Source organism: Anabrus simplex, chromosome 5 (genome assembly GCF_040414725.1).
Source record: "Anabrus simplex isolate iqAnaSimp1 chromosome 5, ASM4041472v1, whole genome shotgun sequence".
NCBI classification, from domain to species: Eukaryota; Metazoa; Arthropoda; class Insecta; order Orthoptera; family Tettigoniidae; genus Anabrus; species Anabrus simplex.
In genome coordinates, this window is record NC_090269.1 from 364478960 (window position 1) to 364501631 (window position 22672).

General features: G+C 36.4%; 1 protein-coding gene across 2 annotated transcripts in view; it reads right to left on the reverse strand.

Moving 5' to 3' along the window:
• Positions 1-22672, reverse strand: part of Gba1b (Glucocerebrosidase 1b) — a 133901-nt gene that overhangs the window by 25475 nt on the left and 85754 nt on the right. For both annotated transcript variants that reach the window (XM_067147679.2, XM_067147680.2), the window contains 4 exons: positions 19750-19807; positions 14142-14339; positions 10889-11021; positions 3392-3545 (listed from right to left, as the gene is read on the reverse strand). In XM_067147679.2, coding sequence (XP_067003780.2) covers positions 3392-3545; positions 10889-11021; positions 14142-14339; positions 19750-19804 — 540 coding nt within the window. In that variant the 5' untranslated portion in view covers positions 19805-19807. The remainder of the gene's footprint in view (positions 1-3391; positions 3546-10888; positions 11022-14141; positions 14340-19749; positions 19808-22672) is intronic.

Consider the following 22672-nt stretch of genomic DNA (forward strand, 5'->3'; position numbering starts at 1 on the left):
GGTTCCCAACTTGGAAGCATGAGTTGGCAAGTTAGCTGATTCTGGCATTGCTTCCACTTACTTGTGCCAGGCTCTTCACTTTCACCTTCCCTGCCTGACCTCCCTTGGTCAACTCTTGTTTCTTCCTGGCCCTGATGATATTAGGTTTGCAAGGACTAGGGAGACTTCCATTTTCGCGACCTCTATGATCTTTTTTTTTTTTTTTTTTTTTTTTTTTTTTTCAGCGATACCTTCATTCTTCGAAAGGTCAGACTTCTTCCACTTTTTCCTTTCTGATTAGTGGTAATAGAGGATGTCTGCTCAGTTGTACTTCCTCATAACATGTTCACTACCAGTGATTTAGATGACTAGCCCAATCATTTAAAAGCCATGCTGTTTCAAACTCTTACTGTACATCTTTGGAATTCTTTATCACAATCCCTAAAGTACTGAACTTAAAAATTTGAAATTTTGTATAGACCTTCATGTCTGTACACAATAGTGTTAGGTGACGTGGGAAGTTGAAGCACAAATCACCTGACTGGCATATATGATAGTTTGTTTGCAAACATTAAAAAATATCCTTGGAAATAAACAAACTAATGAAAGACATACCATTAGTATCATTATCCAGCAGAACATTTAACCCTGAATTAGCAGTAAATAGTGGCAAAGTTGGCCTATATAGCAGATATGTATCAGGCACTACAGTAAAACTTCTTCCATGTTGAATTCTGTAGTTAGTTCTTCAAATTCACCACCACTTTCCCCCTCAGCGGGAATATGGTAAATTCATCACCCGAGTTGTCATTGAGCAACACCTCCAGTATTTCACATCACATTTGGCAAGGTCTTTGAAAATTTGCTTTTCCCAACCAACATGAGGGCCTACCAACAATTTCTTTCTTTCTTGGGGTCCTATTTGGAGCCATCCTTCTCATATGTCCATACCATCATAATCTGCTTAAATTCAACAGACTCTTGTCCAATCTGAGTTGTTGCCAGATATATTCTCATTCCTTATTTTGTCTCTTCTTTTCTTTTTAATTATGATTATTATTAACAAATACATTGCAATTGGGAAATATCCCGGTGGCAATCCTCACTTACAGTAGTGTGATAATAAAGTGAACTTAAAACATAATTACCCAACAGTAACAACAATAATAGAAGTACAACATGCAATGCCATGGAAAGAAAATATTACAAGAAATACTACAAGTTTAAAATTCTAAATCCAGCATCATCGTATACAATTTCACACACAACTTAAGTATTTCCAGTGCTTAACACTATGGCTTACAATACTATAGGTTGAGCTTATTACTAGCTTAGCATTACAAGTGATAATAAAATAATGTTAAAACATAACTATCCAACAACAATAACAATAAGACAAGAATAGTGGAACTTCATTTCAGTGGCTTGAAAGCAACATTTTGCAGGTCCAGTCAAAGTTGCTGCTTCCAGTCCATACATTAGAATTGGTACAAGATATATTTTGTACAGTGTGATCTTTGAAGCTTGGGAAAATGTGTAAGTAGTTGATGAATGGAGTGGTAGAATTTTGATGCAGCTTGCATCCTATTGCCTATTTCTTGGTTTATGGTACTGTATTGTCGGAAGAAATGAAGCTCTCTAAATATTGGAAGTCATTAATAATATCTACTCTTTTGCTCTTGTAGGTGGACTGCTTCAGGGTTTTGATTCATCACCAAAATAACTGATGACCAGTCCTTTCTTTCAAATACTTATCACCCAAAGATCGAGTATAGCTTGTACTTTGGTATACCGGTACTTTAAAAAATGTCCAAATATACAATTAAAAAACAGGTAAAAGACTATAGAAAATGTATGCAGGAGGAAAATAAGGGATTTAATAAGATCAAAAACAGATCTGAAGAATGATTGAGATGGCCACAGTGATGCAGACTTGAGCTTGTACTTCTGACCTCCTGTAAAAACAAATGACAAAAAGCAGGTAAGCCCCATAGTTAGAAGTCAGTGGTTCGAGCGAGTGGTCAGTTTGTATGTGAAGGAATATTGTCTGATTATGGTTGGTTTGTAGCCATGGAGAAATGGAAGTAGAAAGCCACATGTTCAATAGTACATTATGGCACATTTGTAGATGTCTCATGTAAATAATTCAAGCAGTTGTATCTAGTACAACTTACCAGTATCCTTTTCATGTTGGACAAGATGACAGTGATGCTTGTTTGTTCAGCCTGGTGTTAATGCTATGTTTGGTGGCCTCAATATAAACTTTCCAACACAAACAGGGATAACAGTATATGTCTGCACTGTTTGTATATTTTAATATTCCACAGACTGTTTCCAGTCATTCAACCGGATCAGGAATGGAATGAACGAAGCCCCCATCTAGCAGCGAGAATAGGAATTGTGCCAGCTGTCGAAGCCTGTGACACTCATCTGGGGCATTGATTAATGACCGACAGATGAAATGATATTGGAGTGTGTTGCTGGAATTAAAGATGACAGGGAAAACCCGAGTACCCGGAGAAAAACCTGTCCCGCCTCTGCTTTGTCCAGCACAAATTTCACATGGAATGCCCAGGATTTGAACCACGGAATCCAGCGGTGAGAGGTTGGCATGCTGCTGCCTGAGCTATGGAGCCTTTTTGTATGCTGTTGTTTGAGTCATCAGTCCATAGACTGGTTTGGTGCAGCTCTCCATTCAACCCTATCCTGTGCTAACCTTTTTCATTTCTACATAACTGCTGCATCTTACATCTGCTCTAATCTGCTTGTCATATTCATACCTCGGTCTACCCCTATCATTCTTACCCCCTACACTTCCCTCAAAAACCAACTGATCAAATCCTGGGTGTCTTAAGATGTGTCCTACCATTCTATTCTTCTCTTCAAATTTAGCCAAATCGATATCCTCTCACCAATTCGATTCATTATCTCTTCATTTGTGATTCGATCTATCCATCTCACCTTCAGCATTCTTCTTTAACACCATATTTCAAAAGCTTTCTATTCTCTTTCTTTCTGAGCTAGTTATCATACATGTTTCACTCCCATACAATGCCACACTCCAGACAAAAGTCTTCAAAGACATCTTTCTAATTTCTATATCAATATTTGAAGTGAGTAAATTTCTTTTCTTAAGAAAGGCCTTTCTTGTTGTGCTAGTCTGCATTTTATGTCCTCCTTACTTCTAGCATTATTAGTTATTTTACTACCCAAGTACAAAATTCATCTACTTCCTTTAAGACTTCATTTCCTAATCTAATATTACCCACATCAACTAACTTCATTATATTTTAATACAATCTATCCTTACTTAGAACTATACCGTACAGGAAAATAAATTTCCAAGTAAATTCTCTTTTCATCTAAAGTTACTTCTTGTAGCATGAGTATTAATTAATCTTTGAATACTTACTTTGTATAGGAAATCTTCTTTAGTTAAATTAAAATGAGTGAGATTAGTATCATTAACAACATCATCATATGTGTAGGTATGTGTCGAGAAATCAGCGCCAGCTATTGGGACTCGACCCATACTGTACTCAATCCCATCCTCAGAAAAGTAGGATCTGGAAAGAAAATGTGTTGCATTTTTTACATACTTCCATTTAAATTCAACTAGTGTAAGTGAGACATGTAGACTTAAATTTTGCTTATTTCAAGATGAAAATTGGAAAAATATATGAGACAGTAGTATTAGCTTAAGCTTAATTTGTTCACAGATCAAATTAAAATACAGTACAATGGTATGTAAGTAACAAAAAGAAACAAACAACTGTTAAATCAAATCATGGAAAGAGACAGAGGAACATTCACATGAACACACAATAGGATAAACACAATGATAGGTCTGTGAGGGAAGGGAAGAGGAAGCAACAGAAAGCAGAGACAAATAAATGGGCTCTGTATTCATCAGTCCCAGTTCTTCTTAATAAATTTTCTCAGTCCCTGTTTTTTTTTTTAAAGAGTTGAAGTAAGCAAAAAATGAAATAACAAAAATTACTGGTATAGTAGGCAGACCATTAGATGCTCATTAACAACCCTTGCATAGTTAACAAAAAATACAAGAAAATAATGCTAACAACAACAATGATGATAACACTAAGGGGAGCACTAAAAATAAAACACCTAAAAGTAAAATATAGCACGTCATTACCCTAGCCAGGGTGAGGGGAATGACATGGCAGAAGGTCAACGGATTTGCAGCCAGTTGGACTCACACCAATGACAGAGCAATAGTTTTCCAAACACCTTGCATTATATACTGGAGTGGAGACAAAACAGGACTTCATTAAGGTAAGTTCCAGATTTCAAGTTCCTCAGTATTTAAACAGAAATAAATATTTATACATTTCTAAATATTTGAGTGTGATGTGATAGAATCTGATGATGTTCTTTTAAGAACAAAATATGTCATTCTATTTTAATTAAGTTTTCCTTTTTTGAATGAAATACAGTAGGCCTAGTGTTAACATATGTATTCTTTATCAGACAGTTTATAAATTTATTAATCAAAATTAGTTTTGGCAAACTGAAGAACCTAAGAGTTATATATTTCAAAACACCAAACATGTCTCTGCTTCCCGTCTCCTCATTGAGGAGTCATCTTGACAGATCTTTAGTCTTGATGTGGGAAGTGTAAGATAAGGAAAAAGACAGATAAACACAGGAAAAGGGAAGAGAAATGATATTAAGTATACAGACAAAAAAAATTATGAACATAGAAGGAGAAAAGATCACAATGAAACAATAGTCAAGTAATGCAAAAAAACAGACAAGTGTCACATCAAGTCAAGCACAGAGAGATAGGAACATGAAAGGGAACTCATAACATGAGAGAAACAATGATTAGTTGATTGGCTAAAACCAACCTTTATCGCAGACCCAGATGATTCTACAGGACTTAGCACCCCAATAATTCCTGTTATACACCACAAGAAAAAACAACAGATCCTATACCTCACACATCACCTCCAACTGTGACAACCCACTATGAAAAACATGTTCATTTTAACAAGAAGTATAGTCGAACACTTGTAGGGGAGTAATGTGGTGTTTATCACAGTGACGTAATGTTCACATCGCCATTCAGTGCCATCTACTCGACTGCGAACTATCTTGTTATTTATTCTTTTCTCAGGCTACAATAGACAATTATTCCTGCTTCATTGTCTAGATACATGTAGTGATGATGTAACCTGACAAAGAAATACATATTATTTTTGTACAGGTGACAACATAATCAAATATATTTAAAATGGTGCCAACAGGTTTTACCCATACTTAAAAGGAATGTACACCTGTGTTCATTTTTTTTTTCCAAGCTTGATAGCTGCAGTCGCTTAAGTGTGGCCAGTATCCAGTATTCGGGAGATAGTGGGTTCGAACCCCACTGTTGGCAGCCCTGAAAATGGTTTTCCGTGGTTTCCCATTTTCACACCAGGCAAATGCTGGGGCTGTACCTTAATTAAGGCCATGGCTGCTTCCTAACCACTCCTAGCCCTTTCCCGTCCTATTGTCGCCATAAATCTATTTCAGTGTGACGTAAAGCAACTTGCAAAAAAACCATTATTTTTCACTTTCCCACATTTATGCGCAGTTGATGGAACATCCACACTGAGCTCAGGATGGTCACAAATTTGATGTGAATTACCCTCCATGCTACCACATAATTAACCTATTGAAAATCCCACATGGTCATCAGAATTTGAATCCAGGACACTTGAGTGTCTAGGTCACTAACACCAACACCTCTTAAGTGTAAACAGACTTGCTTTACTATTTAGTACAACTAATGTGTTCTGGTATATTTGTTGATGTTGTCTTATGTAATAGACTTAGAATACTATCCTACTCAACAAATGGATGTAAATTTAGGTCTGGTAATCTGGTGTTGATGTGGTGTCTACATGGTGTATTAACGTGTGTATTTGTAATTAACAGAAGCTAGGAGTGGGTTAACTGGACGTGGAGTGGGTAACTGTGAAAAGTCACCTCTGAGGATTTAACCTACTTCTCTACCAAAATGCATTACCTAAGCTGAGTGTTCCCTATTCCACTCGCTCAGGCTAAGCTTAAATTCATGGGAGGCCTGGGCCAATTGAGTGGGAACCTACTACGCTAAGCTCTAACCACACAGGCAGACGTTTAATGTACACTTGCTAACCAAAATATTTTAAACACCCTGAAGGATTGAAGTTTAGAATAATTTGGTATATGTACAAACATACCATTGATGAATGCAAAAATGATTAGAGTTGCAATGATAACTACCATCTAAAATGGCTACGAGATTATAGCAATAGTGCTATCAGGCATGTGTGAAGCATCAGGCAGTCAATACAATAATGGAAGATGACCAAGCACAGAATATGCCTCACAGATGTGTTAGACACCATTAGGAGCACTTGACAGAGTATGATAGTGGCCACAATGTAGGTCTCCATGAGGCCAGGTGGTCATAATGAACAACTGCCAAAGGACGTGCACCACTCATATGTCACAGTGGCCCAATGTTCAAACCAATGGATATGTGAGTGAACCCACACACAACGTCAAGGTTCTGGTCAACCAATACAGGCCACACCAAGCAAGGATTGCTATACTGTGCCCCAAGCATTATGCAACCCCATGACATCTGTGACTGCCATTCAGACACACTTTACAGCAACAACTACTAATGTCATTCTGCACCATATTTCAACTGCTAGCATCAGCCTGACTACAGGTTCACTACCCCATGCATAGGTTGCCATTAACACCAGAGCAGAGGTAGTGATATTTTGAGTGGTGCCATAACTGGGAGGCTTGGACTGATGACACACAGTATTGCACCATGTTCAGCAATGATTTCAGTTCTGCATTACAATGGATGACCATCATGTGTGAGTATAGTGATAATGATGCCAAGAGGAAAGGACACATTCTGTCAATATTGTGGAGAGCCACACAAGCATCATGGTACAGAAAGGCATATGATATGACTTCAAGTAACTTTTGATAGTGATTCAGAGGATGCTGAAGGTTTAGGAGTATGTCATTGACATCCTACATCCTCCTACGTTACTTTTCATGAGACAGCACCCTGGTACAGTCTTTCAATGAGACAATACTTGTCCAGAGATGATACATGTGTCTATGATCTGCTAGCATCATGTTAGGTACCTCTGTGACCAAACGATCCCTCTTCCAATCTGTTTCCCTTAGAACATGTATGCATGGGAGATGGTGAAAGTTATCACAGAATCAGTGCCATCTGCTAGTCTTTGAGACCTCAATAAATTTTGTCATAGAAGAATCTAACGTTAATCACATAAGCAACTTGATAACCTGTTTGGACTGAAGAACCACATTTGTACACAAGTTAGACATACCCATTACAGTATTAACGAATTATAATCACCATTGGGTTTAACATGCGACAAGTTTGTTCAGAAAATAATTTGATTTTGTTTCTGTGAGTCATTTGTCATGATGAATATAACACATCAATAAAATCAAAATTTTGACAATCCAAACATTTGTGAAGGTTTATATAAAGAAATTACAATAATTTTCAGAAAGTAAATCTGTGTAATCAGTAGTAAATAGTGGTGCCTAAAGTTCCTTTTATTTTCTTTCAAAGATAAAGGAGTTAATCTCATTGACACAATTCTCCATTTTCATCTCAACTACTTGAAAGAGATTTTGTTGGCTTCAGTCTCTGATATAGATACCGTTTTCCTGATTAAACCATGTTGTGTTATTGGAAAAACTGCTCAGGTTATAATCATCAGTCCTTATGAATGCACAAGCACTGAAACAGGTACAGTTTTGAATTGCAACTAAAATTTATCTTTTAATAGAGTAATCATATTCTGCTGCTCTTCCAGCATTTGTGGGGTCGCAGGTGCAAATTATGTCGCGCAAGTGAACTCGGCCCAGTTTTACAGCCAGATGCCCTTCCTAATGCTAACCCTATGTGGAGGGATGTAATCACTATTGCATGTTTCTGTGGTGGTTGGTGATGTGTTGTGTGAATATGAAGAGGAAAGTGTTGGGACAAATACAAACACCCAGTCCCCAAACCAGAAGAATTAATCAAAGGTGATAAAAATCCCCGACTCGGCTGGGAATCAAACTCAGGACCCTCTGAACCGAAGGCCTCAGTGCTGACCATTCAGCCAAGGAGTCGGACTAATAGAGTAATCATATGTTGTCTTTAAATTATCAAGTCCTTACAAAGCAAACCCCGTACACAGTAAAAAGTAATCAATAAATTTATAGAATTATCAAATTATTCATTTAACTATGTTATCAGGATTTTAAAAAGGAGTGAAGAAGATTGTATTAATTGCTCATAGACCAAGAGAGAATCATCCCGCGCCAACCCACTTACCTACAACCTACAACGCCATGGTGTAGGAGTAGTAAACTTGCCTCTTGCCTCGAGGCCCCAGATTTGATTCCCAGCCAGTCCAAGTATTTTAATTCTGAGCTAAGCTGAGGACTGGAGTGAAGTTCACTCAGCCTTGTTCCAGCAACAGAGGAGCTGCTGATATGAGAGGCAGCAGACCCAGTCACAAAAGTCAAGCAGGTCTAATATGACTGATGATGTCATCACACTGGTCACGTGACATTCCAATATTAGCAGGCCATTTGGATAAGCAGCAGCCTTGGCAGATCAAGACCCTTCACCCTTGAGAGGTAGCATTTACTTAATTAATGCTAGAGGTAGTATAGAGTTATTTCTGACCTCTGAGATTTAATCCACTTCAGCAACTCTTGTTTCTTTTATATGTTTGAAACCATTATCTTTACTAATAAGCAAGTATATTTATTTGGAAAATACCGTATTATAAATGGGCATTTAAAGCAAATTCACCTCCGTACAGGCCATGAAGGCCCTTGGAGAAGTGGAAGGTAAAGGCTTGCACCATTGTTAACCTCGGCACGTGATGGGGTAGAGTGGTTAGCTCTACGCCCGGCCGCCTTTGCCCCCAGGAATTAACTTGGTACTCATTTTTGGTGTAGGCTGAGTGAACCTCAGGGCCATATGTACCTCCAGAAATAAATGGGCATTTACTATTCATAAATGATGTGGTATTCATAGATTATGTAGTAGGCCTACTGATAGAGAATCGACAAGCATTGCATAAATTATTAGACTTCTCTCATACTTTTGATTTCAAAATTTATAAATTTTATACATTACAACATATCATTCATAAATTATTTTTTTTTAATGAGAAGAAGATTCCAAGCTTCCATGAGAAATTCACACTTCTTGCTGTAGATTTTAAGACCCATGGGGAGTTTTATCTCCATGGGGAGTATATATTTTAGAAAACAGAGAATTCACTTCTCCTTTAATAGGTTAGCAGTCCCTATTTGCTTACACGGTGGGACCAAGCAGTAGATCTGCTACTGCTAAGCAGAGTCTTGGAGGGGCGTGCCAATCTAACTGATGAGCCCAAATGGCACATCTAGGCGAAACTGCAAACACACACCAATTAATCACCCAAAAGCTGATTCTATTCCCGTGATTTTCCCAGCAAATGAGATTGGTGCAACTGAATTTTGAGGAGGCTGTATTCTTCTCCACTTGAAATACCAGCCTTTTGAAATAGGTATATCATCGTTGCTAAGGTATTAATTTTCTTCTTCTTCAGTAGACGTACTCTGTTCTTTGTTGTACTAGAAGAAAGACAACATAAAGTTCAGCAGATTCCAGAAGAGTTCTTCAACAAAGAAGTAGTGAAGACTAGTATCTGGAGAGGGCCTAACTACAAGTTATGCCATATATGTACACACTTTGGGTTGCATGGGAAGATATGTCTAACCAGCAGATTCTACAATCTATGGGAGGACTGTACCTGCCAACTCTGTGTATGCCCTACTCGTGATACCATCTAATGGACTGTGTTAACAGAATGAAAGTGTCAGAACATTTGCCAAAACCCAGTGAAAGCATTTCTTTTGTGTATTCAAGTATGTATGCATACTGCGCTTAATAATAACAAATGTATATTGCTATTAGATTCAGCTACCTCTATCTAGTACATCTTCACTCTCACTATTTTTACCAATGAAAGTGTTCCTCTTCCACAACCTGTAGAAGAAATAACACACTAGCTTCTTGCGTTTGATAATTTATTCATAATGTTCAATAAATACTTGAAGAGTGCAGTTACAAGTACACACTAGACTGAAGCAGCTGTTCATCCTGTAGATGGGACTGCTGGCTTGGAGCCTAATGAAACATATTGTAGCACAACTTGACAATAATACCTCTTTGTTGAACTTTATCCTTTCTGCTAATAGATTACTGCCCACACAAAATACAGAAGAAGTGTGAGCAAAGTTATATGGTGGGTGAAGTCCGTATATCATAGAATGTGGAAACAGCAAATAAATAAAATTGTGATGGGTTATCTAAGGCCCTGTGCAACCTCTCATGAGTTAATGAGCTGTTATGCCACGGGTTTGTTTTGTTTTTTATACATTATATTTGAAAATAATCTCCCATTCTTACCATCCACCAGATCATTTAACTTAGATTTAACGCATAACTCTCAGAAGTTTAGACCATACTAGTATGTTTGAGAATTGTTATATTATCTGAAGTAGAGAGAAGTCATAGGAATAGTGAGCTGAAATTTAACAAAGTGGTCTGTATTGGTGTAGATTTATACCGTATTAGGTACTTGGAACATCATTTGTGATCAGCTCCCTGTTGAAGTGTAAATGAGAGCATCACTTTTACAGTAGAAAGAACCTTGAAAATGGACCATGTCATGGAAAGAGTATAACATCAGGATTATTAATAACAACAACAAAAAACAATACAGTTTCATCTCAAGAAAAATAACTTGAATGTTTTAAAGTAGAGCTTAAACAATCTATATTTTAAATTTGGTTTGTGAAACATTACCGCAGAAGGTTTTCTTGGGTCTGTGTACTTAGAGATTCAATATCGATCCCAGAAGAATCAGTGAATGCTCCACCAAAACCAATGATGGTTTGATAGGTTTTTGATGGATTAACGACAAAATGGGCAGGTCTCTCTGAAATAATAAAAAGGTTTCAATGGTTTATGTTTATGTTACATAATCAATACAGAAAAGGGTTGAATATAAGATAGACATATAAAATTGTTAAAGAAACCACTGTTTTAATTCCCCTACATAGCCAAAATTTCCACTACAGCAGCAAACTCCACACTGGCCCACTCAGCAATCTAGGGAACTTCTTTCCCCACTCAATCTATTTTTCTTGGACAGGATGATGCATCAAGTTTTGTTTCCTGCTGGAAGCCAACAACATAGAACTGTTTCATTTCAACACCTCTAAATGCCACCTACCTAGGCATATACCCAATTAATGTTATTGGCTTTGCGTAGCACTAACTATTTTTATGTTTTTTGGAGTCACCAATCTGCTAGAATTATTTCCTGCAGGAGTTCTTTTACATGCCAATAAATCTATTGACACAAGGCTGGCATATTTGAGTATTCTTTCAAATACCACTGGACTGCACCAGTATTGAACCCTCCATCTTGCGTTCAAAAGGCCAGCATTCTACCATTACCAAATCATAATCTTGGAAAAAGAAAGCCAGTGACAAACCAATTGCTGGCTTTAACAGTTTCTTCTTCGTGTATTACCCATTCAGTTCTTGCACTAATGCAGTAAAAACAGCAGTACGTGTTTTGTGTGCTTTATGTGCACGCATATGTCTTGTAATTCGAGCACTGAAATACCAATGTTTCACTGTTCTGGATGGATTAAAATTCTCTAATGATGAGCCATTTAAACATTAAACTGTTATGGCTTGCTGACCTCAATGATGACCTCATATTGTTATTTATCAGGTTTATCAACCCTAGAACACTAACTGTCATTCACCACACATTATTACTAACCCTTCGTAAATTTCACTACTCCAATTTACTATTGTTATATTTTCCATCTAACAGCTAGTATTTGGTACAATTTTAGATATTTGGAGTTCTTAAACCTAACATGAATCAAAATACATAGATATTAAGTAATTTGATGCAATTGTTTATTAAATATAGCAAACTTGATCCATAGGAAATATTACATTAACACATTTTATAAGAACTTAATTTTATTATAAAACATATTAAAATAAACCCATAAAATGATGAATGTGGGTTTTTATAGCACGAAGAAACCAAAACTACCATGAAAATAAATAAAATATGTGTAAATGTATAAAAGGCATAAACACACATTTTACAAGTTCAACTGCAATAATTTCCTGTAGTTCTAATTTGTTTACATGCCTCTCAATAAACACCCTGTAGCACTTCGTTTCTTGATAAATATTATATTGCAATCAAAATCAGAATTTTCTGGTTCATCATCTTCAGAGGACTCAGATGACAAAAGATGAAATGATGTATCACAAACACTAATTTTGTTTGCTCCTTCAGGACTTAGATGCTTTTTCTCATCTTTGTAATTCAAATATTCGTCACTAACATCTTTCACAAAGTCATATTCCCCACTCCTTGCCTCATCTTCTTCATCATCTGATTCATACACTAATTGGTCTATTTCTACATCATCAATAATTTTATCTGGTAGGCCTATTCACGTAGCCATTTGCATTCTTCTGATTTCTCTTCTACAGTGCCCTATGGTAACAGACACAGAGTTGATAGTGACATAAAAACACATGTGTATACTTAAGAAACAGTAAGTGACTGTTTAAATCGTAATAATAACGTATGTGCCTTTAAGTCAATTAAAAACAAAATCACTGTGAGATCCCATAAATTCATTCTATATTGCACCATGCTACAGAAGACCAGAAGGACAAGTTCAGGAATGAAAAAGTCTGAGAGTAGAGACTCACTACTGCAGAGGATCCAGAAAGCAATACTGAAGTAGTTTGGCCATGTAAGAAGGACGAGTGCAGGCAGGACTGCAAGAAGAGAATACGAAAGAGAAGTAAAAGGAAAAAGACCAGTGGGCAGACCCAGAGGAAAATGGACCAATCTGGTGAAGAAAGATATCGGGGAGAGAGGATAAGATTGGGAGAAGATTATGAGAACCGTGGTTCATGGACAGAAAAAGGGGGGCTTTTACACCACACCCAGGCTACTGGAGATTGTGAACGATGATGATGATGATGATTGCACTATCACTAACTGCTCGTCAATATGGTGGCACCCACCCAATAAACAAAGATATCACCAATCGCACACACCACAGTCAAGAACTCCTCAAGAAATTCAGCTACACAAAATGGTAGTAGACACAATTGTGCAAAAGGCAATGCATTATACTGTATTACCTACCATTGTAAAATTTACAAAGGGTTAGTGTTCTAGGATTAAACTAAACCGTCCCTCACAAGAAACTCTTCATGCAGATCACACTGACATGATGCGAAGCAGCTTGCCTTAAATCAGAAATCTGTCTTTCTTTGACACAACTTTGTTCAAAAGCTAACTTCATTCCCTTGTCAAGTACTTTGAATATATCATTTGTGTAGAGTGCTTTGCTTCACAGTACTTTTTCAAAGTCTATGGTACAACTCATAAGTTGGTTCTTAAAGTGCAGCTCCAAAGTTTTGATTTCTTTTTCTTCCATAATTCTTCAGTAAAAGTGTCAAATACCCTGGTGCACACTTCAATGCTGTTCGCTCTTGAGCAACTTTTCCTCTGGGTGTTTTGATCCATCTTGCACCATAGCTTCATTGTCAGCTTGAAGAGAAGAACTGGTACTATTGTTCTACCCTTGTAAATGTACACTTGTTACCCAATGGAATTAAATATATTTGGCATTCAAGGTAAATCTGAAGCTTTGAACTCTATCTAGTAATAAATTTATTATAATTTGTTTTTTAACTTATCCAGCCACATAAAAAGCAGATCACCTGGTAGGTAAAAAAATTGGGAATACTAACATCAAAAAAACCTAGATGCCAGAGTCTTATTTCCAGTTGCCATGGCGACCTCACACCCAGGATCTTTCGAGCCTTGGTAATAAATTTGTGTAGCCTAATATATTTTTATTGGAATTTATTATAGAATGTATCATATTCAAGTGAAATTGTTGCATATATTTGCTATTAGGAGATTATGTGAATAAATATTGTATTGCAATATTAATTATAACTAAAAGGAAAAAAGCAGTTATTTTTGTCTCACCAAATAAACGTCCAGAGACATTGAATCTCCCAGTTGTCTTGTGAAATCTAAGACCTTCTTTGGTTGTGGTGTACCATACATACTGCCCAGAGGGTTGAACAGTGATTGGATCTATAGTATCACAGTACGTAGCATTACACACACATACTATTCTTGTTGTGCCATACTTCCTTTGAGCACACTCTGTGTCAGCAATCACTGAAAGCAAAACACAATATATCTCCTGTATTTATAGGTTGCATAACAGTAAAGAGCAAGAGAAATAAATTCTAGTAGGCTGAGGAACCATCTGAGAACTACAAAACTTATCATCGCTGTGCCTCAAAATACCACTATGTGACAATTTTGATGAGAGAAATACTGACCTGCAGCACATGTAACCTTTAGAATGAAAATTCATTGATATAGTCCATACAATACTGAACTTTAGGTGACAGAACCTTTCTAGTCAGAGTTCTAAGCTGAAATATTATCACATAGCGGTTTTTCTAGGCACGCATAAAGACGATATATCTTAAAAAAGTCTCACTGAAACTTACATAGCAATCTGCAAGAATCAGAAGTTTACATCTTAAAATTAAAGGCTGATTTTTAAAAAATGGTATACTTAAATTTAAACTCAGTACTTCATAGAAGATTAATAGTAACTTTCTTGGAATCACGGATTAAAGACCACAATGAATTTCAAGAGAATTATTCCTCAAAACAATCACCTTCTACAGTACTTATTCTCATTCAACATACTTCTGGAGAACACATAGAATACATGGAAGAATTACGGTTATTATTATTATTATTATTATTATTATTATTATTATTATTATTATTATTATTATTATTATTATTATTATTATTATTGGGAAAGGTTTAGAGAAGCTATTACAACCGAGAATACTAGCAGCAGTCCGATTACCTGGCGACCTATCTGACCAACAACATGGATTTCGCAGAGGCCACTCAACTCTAGATGCCGTGAAAGAAGTGGTGAAGACAGCAGAACGAGCTCAAATGGGTAATCATTACTCTAGAAAGCTGACGCTTCTTGTGACTCTAGATGTTAAAAATGCTTTCAACTCGGCAAGATGGAGTGATATTTTGGAAGCTCTAAAAGAAACTTTCAAGCTACCAGAATATCTCATGTATATACTGCGAGACTATTTGAAAGACCGCACATTGTTATACGACACGGAAGATGGTCAGAGAAGAAAATGGCTCACAGCTGGTGCAGCGCAAGGCTCAATTCTCGGACCACACATTTGGAATATCATGTATGATGGTTTGTTACGGCTGGAGATGCCAGAAGATGTAAAACTTGTGGGTTATGCTGATGATGTGGCTACTGTGATAGTAACTCGTAACCTAGAGCTGGCTCAATTTAAATTGAATCAGGTGATGCGACGTGTCAAAGAATGGATGATAAATCAAAAGTTAGAACTCGCAGATCATAAAACGGAAATTGTCCTCTTGACGAGGAAAAGGATTAATACTGTTGTACCGATGCAGATCGGGCAGATAGCCATCGAAACAACTAGGAGCACAAAATATCTTGGTGTAACGCTTGATACTAAGCTTACATATTGGGACCACATCCAACGGGTAACAGATAAGGCGGCAAAAACCATGACTGCACTTAGTAGACTCATGGGAAATATCAAAGGGCCAAAATCTAGTAAAAGGCGGCTTCTCATGTCGACTGTTCAATCGATACTGCTATACAGTTCGGAAATTTGGGCTGAATCGTTAAAAATTGCGAAATATCGGAAAAGAATTGCGGCTGTACAACGGAGAGCAGCTTTACGAATTGCTTGCGCATATCGTACAGTATCTGAACCTGCGATTCTAGTAGTAGCAGCAGTAGCTCCTATTGACTTGTTGGCCTTCGAAAGACAAGAAATTTGGCTCACACAAGAAGAGCTAGGAAGGAAAAGGGCAAAGGCTTTGGCTCTTAGTCGCAGAATGCAACGATGGCAGACAAGATGGGAAGATGATTTTAGAGGAAAATGGACTAAAAGATTGATAATTTCTCTGGGCGTATGGGTTGGCCGAAACCATGGTGAGGTGAACTACTATCTCACACAGTTCTTGACAGGTCATGGATACTTCCGAAAATTTCTTCATAGACTAGGGCTAGCAACTAGTCCGGCGTGCATATACTGCGGTGATATCGATGACGTATTACATACTTTCTTTGTGTGTGTTCATTGGCTGCCGCAAAGAAGATGCTTAGAAGTTATGCAGGGAGAAATGACGCCAGAAGGGATCGTGTCAGTAATGCTACGAAGTCAAGAATCTTGGACCAGGTGGCAGTTTACGTAGAAAATATTCTGCGTCAGAAGAAGAAGGACCTGGATGATTACGACAGACAGTAAAGCAGAAGAAGGAAGATGAAGTACAAGATGCATTAAGCACGACATCCGTCCTGAAGTAATGCGAGAGCGGTTTCCGGGGCGGAGATAAACGTCGTGGGAAAAGGGAGTGTGGTTTATAGTGGGTAAGAATCTCCACACACTTGTTGAGTGCGGACCCTCACAAGCGTCTTATGAAAGATTTTCCACACTCCCTCGCAAAAAAAAAAAAAAATATTATTATTATTATTATTATTATTATTATTATTATTATTATTATTATTATTATTATTTAGTCATGGGAGTATATTCCAACCCTGCAACCAGGGCAATAAGACACTAGACCATCTGGCAACACAATGTGGATGAATGCTTAATTTGGATTACAAGAAACGCCACAATGACATTGTTAGATGCTTGCATTTCATGTTCACAAAAAAGTATGGGCTGAATAATTCTAAGAAAACAAAGAACTATAAAGTGGAAAATGTCATATCCAATCAGTGGATTAGAATGAAGTCAGACGTCATCATACAAACTGAGCTTCGCATTGAACACAACAAACCAGATCTGATGATACATGACCTTTTAAGGAATGAAATCCTGTTAATTGAAGTTGGAATCACAAACAAAAATATCCTAAAACAGACTGAAACCACTAAAGGAAGAAAGTACGAGATGCTAGCCAACGAACTCTCACTTATGTACAATGGAGCCAAGGTGACGATGGTCCCTGTGGTAATAACGTGGGACGGGCTAGTTACCAACTTGTTCAAGAAGCACATGGACAAATTGGAAGTGAGCAAACAGCTACAGACCTACCTACAGACCATCGTACTAAAAAGAACGTGTGAGAGTGTGCTAATCGACTTCAGACGAGGCAACTTGGATAACGAGTTGTGGACAGAGGACTTACAAAGAATGGTGGACCAGATGGAGGCGGTCCTGGTGCCGTAAATGGTGTGCAAAAAGTGTGTATATAAATGCGTAGAATCAATGGATGTAACATGGACTTGAAAACTAATTGACTAAATTATTATTATTATTATTATTATTATTATTATTATTATTATTATTATTATTATTATTATTATTATTATTATTATTATTATTATTATTATTATTATTATTATTATTATTATTCCTTTGCTGGCAGGGCCTAGTGTTTACAATGCACTATGTCTTCTGGTATAGACTAGAGCAATTTTGTTACTTTCATAGATTTGTCTCTGTCTTATCCTTGGCTTTGACAATATGAAAGTGACTGAGGTATGAGCGATGCTAGTAATGTCAATCCTTATGCAGCCAGTCCCTGCTATGAATGGTGTGAAAATGTTGCTCATAGCGTCGGTTGGTGTATGCATTTCAGTGGGCTTGGCAGACTGATATGTAATAGCAACTCTGGCTCGGTGAGGAAAGCAACGGGAAACTACCTCACTCCTCATTTCCCTAGTACGCCTCTTCAGTGATGCCTACGCAATCTATGACAGCTGATGGCAGAGCTGTTGAGGATCCCACCAGCGGCATCGCTGATGGACTGAACATACGTTATTATTATTATTATTATTATTATTATTATTATTATTATTATTATTATTATTATTATTATTATTATTATTATTATTATTATTATTATTATTATTATTATTATTGCACTTCTCCCACACCCTGGTGGAATCACGGATGTGCACATGTGGACTTGGCCCTGTTTTATGGCCAGATACCCTTCCTTATGCCAACCCTGTGTGGAAGGATGTATTCACTATTGTGTGTTTCTGTGGTGGGCGGTAGTGTGGTATTTTGTTTGTGTATGAAGAGTGAGTATGTTGGGACAAGCACAAATATCCATTCACAGGTTCCAGGATTTTAATTACATCTGTTTAAATCCTCTGACATGGCCAGGAAACAAATCTGGGACCCTCTGAACTGAAGGCCTTGATGCTGACCATTCAGCCAACGAGCCAAACTTAATAATAATTTTTATTTTTATTTTTACGAGAGAGTGTGGAAAACCTTTCATGAGATACTTGTGAAGGGTTAGCACTCCACAAGCGTGTGGAATTCTTACCTACTAAAAACCACACACCCTTTTCTCACGATGTGTATCTCCATCCCAAAACCGCTCTCACAATACTTCAAAGCGGCATCGTGTTTTTACCCTGTCAGGTTTCTTCTTCCTTTGTTTCTCCTTTACTGACATTCATGAGCATCCAAATCACTCTTTTTCTCTTGTAGGATACTTTCTGCACATGCAGGTGTGAAGTACATCATCAGCATCATTAGAATAAATACATAATGGATCACTTGCTCTGCCTATTCTATGTAGAAATTTTCAAAAGTATCCATGGCCTGTCAAGAGATGCGTAAGGTAATAATTAACTTCACTATATCCCATGCTACCCAGTTCACTAAACATGGTACAGTATACGAGGAACAACCCTGTATTTGAGGATGAATGTAAGAAATTATTTATTATACCTACTGTTTGGGGGTCAAAACAGGTGTAAGAGATCTTGAGCATTTGAAGGAATTCTCATCATTAGCAGGCAGGACATGTAGCACATGAGTTAATTTTGAATTCCAACCTGTGCCAAAAATTTGAGACTAGTTTGAGAGGCTAGCTAGAATGGAGTACATCAGCTTTGGGATTATAGTTCTCCTGGTATAAGTCCAGGATCCGCTGGCATGAGCGAGCACAAACTCCGCGACTGCTGTCCATGCATCTATATTACATTATGTATGACATGTTTAGAAAGTTGAGGTTTGCAATCATGACAGATAATTCGAAGGGACATGTAGTGGCAGCTAAATGTAAGTTAATGGTCTGGTATATTTGGCTGTTTGAGACGACATAAAACGATCTACAGGCAATAAATTGGGTTAAGACTTCACTAGCTGGTTCTTAAAAGAGACATTAACAATCCAATATGATGCGGCTGAGGTGACGTGGCCAACACTTGAGGAATATGATGTACGTCCAGCAAGTATGGAAAGCATTGTCTGGTTTGGTTAGGTCCGGCCAGTGGCAAAACCATTGGTCTGGGGACAAGCTTACGCCCCCAGGTTAGGGTGGCAAAGTGGCCAACAGGCCTCTGGCATTCATATTTGTCCTGCATGCTTGTCTTATCATGTACCTTCAATGTGCTATGTTTGGTCAGGATCAGTGTCTGACATGAATGTATGAGACCTCTTGCAAGATCTCTTGTGAAATTTCAGGCAAAACAAATAAATCTATATTCAGTACCAGCAGACAATATACTTACCAACAGAAGTAAGGAGAGAAAGGACAAGCAGAAGCAGCTCTTTTGTCACCATCATGTCCTGAAATAAAATGGCTAGAATGTACTCCACAGATATATACATCAGGCAAATTACTCACAACAAAGTCTTTTTATCTGTACTTTTCAACAAATGAGGCACTACCCTTGAAGAAAATCTGCCTGTGATATGATTAAAAGAAGAACAAAATCAGTGATTGGAATAATTTATCAAGGGAAATATTTGATAAATGTTTACGTTCTTTGAAATCTTTTAAGAAAAGACTATGTAAACAACTGTTTGTTTGTTTGTTTGTTTGTTTGTTTGTTTGTTTGTTTGTTTGTTTGTTTGTTTGTTTGTTTGTTTGTTTGTTTGTTTGTTTGTTTGTCCAACCCTTGTCCCGTTTCTCTATGGGGTTGGGTATGAGGTGAGATGAATCTGTCGTGGAGGATTTTTATGACCGGATGCCCTTCCTGATGCCAACATCATCAGAGGAGTTAATGAGAGGAAATGAATGACGTGATATATGATAGTAGGAAGGGAGAGGGTGAAACCTGGTGCCAGCACATAGCCTACTCCTCTCAAATTGCACCAAGGGGTCTGCCCAAGGCTTAACTTCTTCATCCGATGGACAAATCATCACCAACAGCGTCATATGGCCTCACTCCATATGAACCTTGTGGAGAGGTTTGAAATTTAATCCAGGCTTTTAGCATGTAATCTAATCATTAGAAATAAATTGTATCCCACCACCTCCCCTACCCTGCTGGCCAACATTCTGATGGTGGAAATTTTTTGACCAACGGGACTCAAACCACCTAATCATGGTGTCAGACCATTTAGACTTCAAAGCCATAATGATAATGGCCACAAAGCGGGCTAGGGAATCTGCCACCTGAATGACAGCCCTATTGATTGATTGATTGATTGATTGATTGATTGATTGATTGATTGATTGATTGATTGATTGATTGATTGATTGATTGATTGATTGATTGATTGATTGATTGATTGATTGATTGATTGATTGATTGATTGATTGATTGATTGATTGATTGATTGATTGATTGATTGATTGATTGATTGATTGATTGATTGATTGATTGATTGATTGATTGATTGATTGATTGATTGATTGATTGATTGATTGATTGATTGATTGATTGATTGATTGATTGATTGATTGATTGATTGATTGATTGATTGATTGATTGATTGATTGATTGATTGATTGATTGATTGATTGATTGATTGATTGATTGATTGATTGATTGATTGATTGATTGATTGATTGATTGATTGATTGATTGATTGATTGATTGATTGATTGATTGATTGATTGATTGATTGATTGATTGATTGATTGATTGATTGATTGATTGATTGATTGATTGATTGATTGATTGATTGATTGATTGATTGATTGATTGATTGATTGATTGATTGATTGATTGATTGATTGATTGATTGATTGATTGATTGATTGATTGATTGATTGATTGATTGATTGATTGATTGATTGATTGATTGATTGATTGATTGATTGATTGATTGATTGATTGATTGATTGATTGATTGATTGATTGATTGATTGATTGATTGATTGATTGATTGATTGATTGATTGATTGATTGATTGATTGATTGATTGATTGATTGATTGATTGATTGATTGATTGATTGATTGATTGATTGATTGATTGATTGATTGATTGATTGATTGATTGATTGATTGATTGATTGATTGATTGATTGATTGATTGATTGATTGATTGATTGATTGATTGATTGATTGATTGATTGATTGATTGATTGATTGATTGATTGATTGATTGATTGATTGATTGATTGATTGATTGATTGATTGATTGATTGATTGATTGATTGATTGATTGATTGATTGATTGATTGATTGATTGATTGATTGATTGATTGATTGATTGATTGATTGATTGATTGATTGATTGATTGATTGATTGATTGATTGATTGATTGATTGATTGATTGATTGATTGATTGATTGATTGATTGATTGATTGATTGATTGATTGATTGATTGATTGATTGATTGATTGATTGATTGATTGATTGATTGATTGATTGATTGATTGATTGATTGATTGATTGATTGATTGATTGATTGATTGATTGATTGATTGATTGATTGATTGATTGATTGATTGATTGATTGATTGATTGATTGATTGATTGATTGATTGATTGATTGATTGATTGATTGATTGATTGATTGATTGATTGATTGATTGATTGATTGATTGATTGATTGATTGATTGATTGATTGATTGATTGATTGATTGATTGATTGATTGATTGATTGATTGATTGATTGATTGATTGATTGATTGATTGATTGATTGATTGATTGATTGATTGATTGATTGATTGATTGATTGATTGATTGATTGATTGATTGATTGATTGATTGATTGATTGATTGATTGATTGATTGATTGATTGATTGATTGATTGATTGATTGATTGATTGATTGATTGATTGATTGATTGATTGATTGATTGATTGATTGATTGATTGATTGATTGATTGATTGATTGATTGATTGATTGATTGATTGATTGATTGATTGATTGATTGATTGATTGATTGATTGATTGATTGATTGATTGATTGATTGATTGATTGATTGATTGATTGATTGATTGATTGATATTATACTAGTTGAAAGAGATAATAAAACTATCATAATAATAATAATAATAATAATAATAATAATAATAATAATAATAATAATAATAATAAGAAGAAGAAGAAGAAGAAGAAGAAGAAGAAGAAGAAGAAGAAGAAGAGGTCAGTGATTACATATACCTTGGCCAGATTATAAATATGACAGGTGACATAAGACCAGAAATCTATAGGCGCATCAAGCTCGGATGGCAAGCATTTGGAAG